Source organism: Trachemys scripta, chromosome 16, assembly GCF_013100865.1.
Source record: "Trachemys scripta elegans isolate TJP31775 chromosome 16, CAS_Tse_1.0, whole genome shotgun sequence".
NCBI classification, from domain to species: domain Eukaryota; kingdom Metazoa; phylum Chordata; order Testudines; family Emydidae; genus Trachemys; species Trachemys scripta.
This window is the reverse complement of record NC_048313.1, coordinates 4,385,919-4,395,638: the sequence shown is the minus strand read 5'-3', so window position 1 is coordinate 4,395,638 and position 9,720 is coordinate 4,385,919. Positions and strand designations below refer to the sequence as shown.

At 55.0% G+C, this 9,720-nt stretch overlaps 1 protein-coding gene across 4 annotated transcripts; it reads left to right on the top strand.

Annotated features, from left to right (window-relative positions):
• The first annotated feature begins 118 nt into the window (after positions 1-118).
• Positions 119-9,500, top strand: ALKBH6 (alkB homolog 6). 4 transcript variants are annotated; one of them, XM_034792282.1, is made up of 7 exons: positions 119-134; positions 894-1,000; positions 2,674-2,742; positions 3,671-3,731; positions 5,225-5,376; positions 6,074-6,190; positions 8,539-9,500. In XM_034792282.1, the coding sequence occupies exons 2-7, from the start codon at positions 947-949 to the stop codon at positions 8,809-8,811; spliced, it is 726 nt and encodes a 241-aa protein (XP_034648173.1). In that variant the 5' UTR covers positions 119-134; positions 894-946; the 3' UTR covers positions 8,812-9,500. The 4 variants fall into 4 exon arrangements, with proteins under 4 accessions (XP_034648173.1, XP_034648174.1, XP_034648171.1 ...); XM_034792283.1 differs by lacking the exon at positions 119-134 and adding an exon at positions 328-346; XM_034792280.1 differs by lacking the exon at positions 119-134 and having other exon boundaries at positions 400-1,000; positions 6,051-6,190.
• The last annotated feature ends 220 nt before the right edge of the window (positions 9,501-9,720 follow it).

Sequence of the window (9,720 nt, the reverse complement as noted above, 5' to 3'; positions counted from 1 at the left end):
AGGGGGGGCTGGGAGCCCGGACTCCTGGGTTCTCTCTCTCTCCCTGGTGAGGGGGGCTGGGAGCCCGGACTCCTGGGTTCTCTCTCTCCCTGGTGAGAGGGGCTGGGAGCCCGGACTCCTGGGTTCTCTGCCTGGTGAGGGGGGCTGGGAGCCCGGACTCCTGGGTTCTCTCCCTGGCGAGGGGGGCTGGGAGCCCGGACTCCTGGGTTCTGTTCCTATCTCTGGTAGGGTGGGAGGAGGCATGGGGTTCAGGGGTTAGTTGTCCTGGGAGTCAGGACTCTTGGGTTCTGTTCTTGGCTCTGCCCATTTGACCCTCGCTCCCTGCCTCAGTTTCCCTGTACGTAAGGTGAGGCTAACCCTGCCCATAAGCAGAGTGGGGCCTGCGAGGGTTGGTCCATTCACAAGGCTAAAGCCTGTGTGTGCTGTAGATCAGTGGTTCTCAACCTTTCCAGACTACTGTACCCCTTTCAGGAGTCAAGCCCAAGCCTGAGCTCTGCTGCCCGGGTCTGAAGCATGTAATATAGCGTTACAGGCTCCCTGTGATATAGGGCCCTGGGCAGTTGTCCTGCTTGCCACCCCCTAATGCCGGCCCTGCACTTGAAAACTCCCAAACCCTGTCCTGTGACCCCTTGGGGGGTCGTGACCACCAGGTTGAGAAACACTGATCTAGATGAGTTGGCATACCCCCTGGAAGATCTCTGCGTTCCCCAGGAGTACATGTACCCCTGATTGAGAGCCACTGTTGCAGAGTGCCAACCATTCCTGTTGGAGCTCTCCCGGCAGCTCGGAGACCCTGATGGTCTCGTTTCTGTTTGCAGTGTGCGCTTGGCCAGCTCTCGGGTAGGTAATGGTGCTTCTTCTGCTTCCTTTCCATGGATCTGCAACGGTTCCAGGAGGGGGACCAAGAAGACTGGACCTTCCAGCCATCGCAGGCCCCTTTTTTGACATGGAGGAGCCACGTGCCAAGATCCTGGCGCTGGAGACGTTTCGTGTAGAGCAGGTAACCAGGCACGGAATGTAGCCGGGAAGTAGCAGGAGGGGGAACTGGGGTTTTATCTGCTTGTTTTGCACTGGGGCAAAACCCTGGTGTTCATTTGAGAGAGTTGTGATCGTCTGGTTTTACTCACTTAGTTGTTGGGGCATGTGTAAGAACCATGGGCCTTGAAAGGTGCGTTGGGGTGGGAGGGAATATAGCAGGGAGGGAATAATGCCTGCAGGTTTTGCATCTGTTGTTCTGGTATGGTCTGGTTCCTCTTTGAGTTGGTGGGTTCTGGTCTGGGGGGAACTTGCTTCTGAATTGGCAAGGTTGGGGTGAAAGCCAGAAGAGGGGATTTGGCCAAGGTTTCTTTCGGGTTGTGATCCCCGTCGAGTATGGGTTGGAATTGTTTAGTGTTACCCTGTAGGGGTTCCAGTGTGGGTTGGTAGGTGACAACTAAAGGGGTATGGTTGGAGGGGGTTTTGTTCTGTATTGAAGCAGGTTCTCTTGGGATATTTGGGTGGCCCGTTCCAGGATACGATCTACTTCTCTGGTGGAGTGTCCTTGTTCGGTGCAGGTGGTTTTAAGCGTGTTAAGGTGTGTATCCCGGACTTTCTCTTGGAGCTTATTCTGTGGTGTCTGAAGGCCTCACTACAGAGAGAACCAATTTCTTGGTGTGTTTGGGGTGCTTACAGGATCTGAGAAGGCTGATCCGTGGGTTTCTTGTAGATAGTTGTCTGTAGGGTTCCATCGATGAAGTGGATCATGGCATTCGGGAAGTTGATACCGGTGCAGGAGCGTTCTGCAGTTCGATGGTTGACGTTGTGATGGAAAGCTGTGTGGGAGGTCAGGTCGTCTGCCCAAAGGATGAAAATATTGATGTGTCTCAGGTACATCATTGATTCTGTGGTGCCTTTGTCCAGAAAATCTTCCTCCCAGTGGCCCATGAAGACATTGACGTATTGGGGAGCCATCCTAGTACCCAGAGCTGTGCCCATGGTCTGGACAAAGTGGTGTTGAATGTAAAATGGTTAAGGGTGAGGATGACGTGGATGAGTTTGCCGATGGGGGTGGGTATCTCAGTTTTGTCCATTGTCTTGTAGATCTATGAGGCAGGCGGCCATGCTGTCGTTGTGAGGGATGTTAGTGAGAAGAGAGGTCTCTTTTGCTGTGTATGGGCAGCGCCTGGCCCCGGTCTCGGCTAGTGCCTCTAGATACTGCTGTCATAGACATAATAACATTAAGCTTCTCCCTTGCCTTGCCCTGGAGGGAGGCCCATTCTGTGGGTTGGGAAGGGAGTTCTGGCTGCGAGGTGCGTACAGCCGTTGGGTTCTCTGCTGACATGGCCCTCACCTTTGGGATGGGTGGCGGGACTGGAAGGGCAATTAGCATGGATCCTACTGGTGGTTTTGTGTAAGGGGCACCTGTTCTTCTGAGACCCAGCAAACTCGTTGCACAGTTTTTTGCAGGGGTGGCATATGGCCTAGTGGGTAGAGCACTGCACTGGGACTTGGAGGACCAGGCTTCTGTTCCTGGGTTGGCCACTGGCCTGCGGGGTGACCTCGGGCAAATCACATCCCCTTTCTGTGCCTCAGTTTCCCAAACTGAGCATAATGATACCGACCCCCTTTGTAAAGTGCTTTGAGCTCTACTGATGAATAGTCGGTGGTGGTGTTATTAGTATGTTTTAATTGCAGGTTCCGCCAACTGTCTATTATGTTCCAAACTTCATCTCGAAGTCGGAGGAGACCTATCTGCTGCACCAGGTATGTGAGATTTTTCATTCAGGTTTATTATTCGCATGGCACAAGAAGCGAGCGCAGCGCTTGGCGGACGCTGCTCTTGCAGTGAAGAATTTCCTGGCTGACTCGAAAAGCAGGCGGTTGTGTGTTAGTATCACTTCTCTGCAACGGAGATCTCGGTCCCAGACCCTGAGTGCACAGACAGACGCAGCTTTTGTAGATCTGGCGTCTGCATGACCATGACCCCCCCCCCCCCCCCCCGCCTCACTGTAGTAGGACCAGCATAGATCTTAAGTTCCTGATGCATGTTATGGGAGCACCTTGAGGTCCCAACCGAGATCAGAGCCCCATTGTGCTAGGCGCTGCACAGACCCAGAGTGAATGACAGCCCTTGCCCCAAAGACCTTGCAGCCTCAGTAGGCAGGATGGATTGTTATGCCTGTTTTACAGATATAAGCATGAAAGTGCCTTGCCCACAGGGTCTGTGGCGGAGACAGGAATTGAACCTGGATCTCCTGAGTCCCCACAGGGCCAGCCTTCCTCTAAACATTCAGAGTTCTGGGCCTCATCGCCCAGTCCCTGCGCTTCAGGCCCATCCTTACTTTTCTGTTTTTTGTCCCCTCCCCTCCCCTCCCCCCCACCCCTTGGACAGGCTCGTATAACGTGATGCCCCTTGGTCGTTAGCCTGGGCCCTGGTTCAATTCCCTTCTCTGCCACAGACTGCCTGTGAGGTCTTGGGTGGGTCACTTAGCCTTGGAGCCTCAGTTTCCCCTCGTGCCCTTTGTCTGCCTTGTCTATTTAGATTATAAGCTCTGCCTGGCATGGATGGTCTCTTTCCCTCGGCGCTAATGTAAATAATACTTTGTGCCTCCCGTACCGTTTCTCTGTAATGTTCTTCCCCTCGAGCAAAGCTTTCCAGCATCTCAGCCCGTCCCTGCGTTCGCCCCCTCAGGTTTACGCTGCCCCCAAACCCAAGTGGACCCAGCTGTCTGGAAGAAAGCTGCAGAACTGGGGTGAGTTCTCTCCAGCCCCATCGCTGGCGCTCAGGCTTGTGGACCCTTCCCTCCCCCACCCACTGCACCAGGGACCGGTTAGTGCACGGAACTGGGGAATTCGCTCCCACCGAGGTCTAGGCTGGGCTTAGCGCAGGATGTTAGCTTTGTCCTTTGGAAACCGCGCAGGGCAGCCTGCATCAGGGAGGGAAGGAATGTCATTTGGCTGGTGAGTGCCCTGGGCTGGCTGGCTGCAGGATTGAGGAGACAAGATCTCCCCAAACCCAGCGTCGGACCCCGCCTCAGTTTCCCCACCCTCATGCAAGGCCCCAGGCCAGCTCCCTGGCAATGAAGCTCCCACCGGTGTTGGTTTTCAGTCCCTTTGCCCAAGGACATGTTTATTGTTCAAGGACAGCTCGACATCCGTCAGGTCAGGTAACCCAGGCCCCTCCTAAGGTCTAAGGGTTTTGCTGATGTCTGAGCCCTTGGTATCCCCACTTTCCTGTAACTGGTGTGGCCGGATCCGGATCTCCTGCAGAAGCCTCTCCTCCTGTAAATGAGGCTGGATTAGTCACAGGTGGGAGCTAAACCCAGGTCCCTCCCTGGGACCCCATGACCCAGATTCCTCCACCAGTGGTCTCCAAAGATGTCTCCGGCTTGCGTCCTTCCCTGTCGACCCCGCTGTGTGTCCGGGGTTTAATCCGCTTCCAGGCAAAAGCACCTCTAGAGGGTGGTGGGAAATGATCCGCAGCCCTCCATGGGCAGCAGCAGTGACTGAAGGGCTGCCAGTCGCATGGGAGTTTGCAGTGGGATGGAGCATCAAAGAGGATATAGCGATTTGGGGGGGGTGCACATACACCCCCAAATGTGACTGGGCTGGGGAGCTGAGAGTCAGATCTGGGGTAAATGGACCCAGGGATGTTACTTAGCTTGTCAGCTCCTTGGGGCAGGGACTGTCTTTTTGTTCTGGGTTTGTACAGCGCCTGGCACAATGGTGGCTTGGTCCATGACTGGGGCACCACAGTGCTACCGTAATATACCTAATAAATAGGCTAATTGCATTCAGTTCTGGGCACAAATTGGAAGGGAGTTCAGAGGAGAGTAGTAAAAATGATCCCGGGGTTGGAGCGCCTAAGTGACAACCAAGAGGGGAAAGCGGAGTGACCTAGAGGATAGAGCACTAAGCAGGGACTCGAGACAGCTGGGGTCTGTTCCTGGCTCTGCCGCTGGCCAGCTGGATGACCTTGGGCAAGTCACTTGGCTGCTCTGTGCCTCAGTTTCCCCATGTGCAAATTGTAAAGCGCTTTGAGATCTGCTGATCTAGGGAGCTAGGGATTTGCTGGTTGCAGGCGTGAAGGAGGGAGAGGAATGGCTTACGGTGCTTAAACCAAGCCTGTCCGAACCTCTGGGTGGGCGGGGGATGTCGCATAACACTTGCTTAGTGCTTTTCAACCATGGATCTCCTAGCTGGATCTCTTCATCGCCAGCTCCTCTCTGTATTCCCTGCCTCCCAGGAGGGCTGCCCCATGCCAAAGGGATGGTACCGGAGAAGCTGCCCACCTGGTTGCAGAGCTATGCCGAGAAGATCTCCTCCCTCGGGGCGTTTGGAGGGAAGCTGGCGAACCACGTGCTGGTGAATGAGTACCTCCCTGGGCAGGGGATCATGGTAACTACCCACGGGCCAGCTGCTCCATTACTCAACCTCAGGGTGGCTCCTGCCCTGTGGGGGCAAAGGAGGAGGGGCAGACGCAGAACCTGACCTGATCAGAGGCGTGTCTGTGGGGGCAGATCTTGGGCAACTCCTGCTGGCTGGAGATTTCAGGGGGATGGAGTCTAGATAGCCAAGACTAGGTTTTCCCAGGAGAGTCATGGTTAGCACGGGGGCGGCTTGGGAGTTGGGATTCCTGGGTTCTGTCCCCAGCTCTGGGAAAGGAGTTGGGTCTAGTGGCTAGAGCAGGGGGGGGCTGTGTGTCAGGACTCCCGGCTACCAATGTCTTCTCTTAATCCCAACACCTTTCGATAGCCCGACCTCGCTGTGAGAGAGCAGATTGCGTCCACAGCCGGGTTTTTATCTTGGGAGTGGAGCATGAGCACCAGTGACATGCAAGCCTAGGGCATGCACACCCCGCCCACACTCCTGGCTTTGCCATGTGCGCTGGCTACAAAGGTTGGCGACGTCAGAGAGGCATCTTCTCAGCAGCAGGGCCTGCGTGTGATGGGTTGGTCCCACGTGTCTTTGGTGTTTAGAGCCGTGTCTTTCTGCATTTCATGCTTGGTGCTGGAGAGGAGAGCTGGGGGAGTGTGTGTGTGTGTGTGTGTGTGTGATCCTTCCCTTTTTAGTCTGACATGCCAGCTCCCTCTAGCCTCATGAAGATGGACCTCTGTACTTCCCCACCGTCACCACCATCAGCCTGGGATCACACACGCTGCTGGACTTCTACCATCCCGTCAGCAGGGGGCAGCACGCGGACAGCGAGCAGGTGAGCACAAAATTGCAAACGGAGCCCGGAGAATAACTGGTTTGTTTGTTTATTGTTTTGTTCCCCCTTTGGTTTGGTGGCAGTTCTGAAAAATCGAAAACCAATTCGGCGTGGGTCAAACCGAATCTGGAATTTGTAGATGAATCGTAAAAGTTTGTCTGGGGTTTGTTCCGGAGCGAGAATTTGTACCTGGCTCTCCTACATGCTGTAACCACCGAGCTGGGCATTATGGGGGTGCTAGTGGTGGCGGCAGCAACTCCTTCTCCCCGTCCCCCCACCCCCTCATTTTATGAATGGCCAAAACTACTCACAACAAATTTGCCAATAGTTTCTGATCGACCAATATTGCATCTGTCATTGAATAAATTATTTGTCTGACAACGTTCACCCGGCTCTGCTAACAAGTCACATCTAGATGTGCCTGGAGAGGTTTCACCTGGCCCCTGAGATCTGCATGTCTGAAAGAGAACTGAGAAAATGCCAAGAATTCTCTGTTTGTATTTTGAGTGTCGTCACTTTCCTGCTTTCTGATTTGTCGTTAGTTAGGCTCCGATCCTGTTGAGGGGTATGCACATGCCTAACACTCGGGGAACAGAGAGGAAGGATGGCCAAGTGGTTAGGGAGCTAGCCGGGGCTTTGGGAGACCCAGGTTTGATTCCCTGCTCCACTAGAGTCATCCTTTGTGACCTTGGGCAAGTCACTTAGCCTCTCTGGGCCTCAGTTCTGTAAGGTGGCGATATTATTTGTATTATGGTAGCGCCTAAGCGTCTCAGTCATGGACCAGGAGCCCCCAGTGTGCCAGGAGCTGTACATTTTTATTGCTATTAGGTGTATTACGGTAGTGCCTAGGCGCCCCAGTGCTGGACTAGGAACCCCCCATTGTGCTGGGAGCTGTACATTTTTATTGCTATTAGGTGTATTATGGTAGTGCCTAGGCACCTCAGTCATAGACCAGGAGCCCCCATTGTGCCGGGAGCTGTTCAAACCCAGAACAGAAAGGCAGCCCCTGCCCCAGTAGAACCCCCCTGCTTCCTGTAGAGGGCTGTGAGGGTAAATCCATTTCTGTGAGGCACTCAGCTGCTGCCTGTCATTGTGGTATCGAAGGACCTGAGCTGGACAGAGACTGTCTGTTCACTCTGTGTGCTCAGCGCCGCGGGCAATGGAGCCCGATCAGCGGATTGGGGTAACCAGTTCCTGCTCATTTTAATCTGAGGGCCAGATCTCTCGGGCAGCCTTAAAACTCTCTGCCTGAGGCGCGATGGGGAAACCAATAACCATATTGTGTTCTCTGCGGTGGGATCCCTGAGGGGCATGAAGCTAAGCTGGGGCAGGGCTGGTCTGCGCACGGATCTTACGGTGCTTTAACTCATCCCGCTTAGAAACTGCTACAGCCGGACACACGTACACCTCCCTTCTCCTCCTCTCTCTCTCTCTCCTACAGTTTATGGGTGATGCACTTATAGGTGCGCATGGATGCACCCCCTGCCCACTTATGGGAGATCACAGAATCAGAGGACTGGGAGGGACCGCGAGAGGTCGTCTAGTCCAGTCTCCTGCACTCCTGGCAGGACTAAGTATTATCTAGACCATCTCTGACCGGTGTCTGTCCAACCGGCTCTTAAAAATCCCCAATGATGGAGATTCCACAACCTCCCTAGGCAATTTATTCCAGTGCCTAACCACCCTGATAGGAAGTTTTTCCTACTGTCCAACCTAAACCTCCCTGACTGCAATTTAAGCCCACTGCTTCTTGCTCTGTCCTCAGAGGTTAAGGAGAACAATTTTTCTCCCTCCTCCTTGTCACAACCTTTTTATGTACTTGAAAACGGTCATCACGTCCCCTCTCAGTCTTCTCTTCTCCAGACTAAACAAACTCAGTTTTTTCCAGGTCATGTTTTCTAGACCTTTAATCATTTTTGTTGCTCTTCTCTGGACTTTCTCCAGTTTGTCCACATGGACATGGGTTCTATCCCCAGCTCTGGGAGGGGGGGTGATATGTAGTAGTTAGAACACGTGGGAGAGGCCTGAGAATCGGGAGTTCTGTTCCTAGCTCTGAGAGTGGAGTGAGGTCTAGTGGTTAGAGGTGAGGGGGGCAGGGGCAGCTGAGAATCAGGACTCCTGGGTTCTGTTCCCCAGTCCTGCTGCTGACTCATTGTGTGGTCTTAGGCAAAGCCCTGTCGGTGCCTCCATTTCCCCATCTGGAAGACGGGGGGTGGTGCTGTAAGCATCCAGGGGGGTTGTGTGGCTTAAACTACTCACATCCTTCGGGTGCTTTGAGATCCTCCCGTGGAAGCAGCTGCAGAAGAGGCCAGGTTTGATTCTGAACGTGCTCCGCTGTCCTTTCTCAGGTCCCCACGCCCCAGACAGAGGAGCAGCGCCACTTCCTGTCCCTGCTGCTGGAGCCGCGCAGCCTCCTGGTTCTGCGGGAGGACATGTACGTCCGTTACCTGCACGGGATCCGACCCGCCACCTCCGACGCCATCACGGAGAAAGTGGCCAACGTGGCGGCCTGCAGCGCGGCACTCGGGGACGAGCTGCGCCGGGGAACCCGGGTGTCGCTCACCATCCGCCACGTCCCCAAGGTGCTGAAAACGGCCATTTTCCTGGGCAGGGGGAAGTGAGGGGAGGAGTTTGCTTCCCTCCCTCCCGCCCAGGCTCTTGCCTGAGAACGGTGCTGTGAAACGTGCAATTAACGAGGGGGTAGGGAGGCCCGGACATGGAAGGCTGCGGAGACCCCGTTCTCCCAGCGCGCTGCAGGATGGGAAGAGCCGAGCCCAAAAGCGTCTCACCCGCACGGGAGGAGAAGAGCAGCCTCTGGGGTCATCTGTACGAAGGCGCGGAGACTTGGACCGGATGCAGCATGGTCTAGTGGTTAGAGCGAGAGGCCAGGGTGTCAGGACTCCTGGGTTCTATTCCTGGCTTTGGGAGGGGAGTGTGGGGTCTAGTGGTCAGAGCAGGGGGCCTGGGAGCCAGGACTCCTGGGTTCTGTTTCCAGCTCTGGGAGGGGAGTGCGGGGCCTAGTGGTTAGAGCAGGGGATAGGAAGCCAGAACTCCTGACTTCCTACGCCCCACTCTTGCTCCTGCTTCACCGTGTGACCTTAAGGGACTCTCCCTCCACCTCCCAGTGCCTTAGTTTCCCTGGCTGTGACATGGCAGGAGTTCTATCCATTGGCAAAGCACCCTGAGTACTTCAGAAGCGTGCGGCGGGCTCGCCTGCTCCTACCTATGTTCAAACCCATTCATTTAAACGCGGTGAACTCTAATAAAGGCAGGGGCGGGTCATTCCACCTCGCTGCTGCTTGAGGAATCAGTTACGTTTCTGCTTCTGAACTCTCTTGTGCCGCTGTGCCCGTTTCCCCGGGCTGAGATCTCGGCTCAGCCGGCCGCTGCCCCTGCCTCCCGTTCACACCTCTGTGCTCTGCCCCTGCCTTAGCCCCTGGGTGCGTGGGAGGTGAAATTGTGCGTTTGATGGGGAGAGGGATTGGGCATCAACTGCTGCAGCCAAGGGCTTGTTAATCCACCTCCCATCA

Bases quoted from the DNA above. Each gene is read 5' to 3' on its own strand.
- ALKBH6 (XM_034792279.1), top strand. From the start codon at position 848: ATGGTGCTTCTTCTGCTTCCTTTCCATGGATCTGCAACGGTTCCAGGA. The intron at 2,743-3,670 runs GTATGTGAGATT...TCGCCCCCTCAG, and splicing joins AGACCTATCTGCTGCACCAG to GTTTACGCTGCCCCCAAACC. The intron at 5,377-6,073 runs GTAACTACCCAC...AGCTCCCTCTAG, and splicing joins TCCCTGGGCAGGGGATCATG to CCTCATGAAGATGGACCTCT.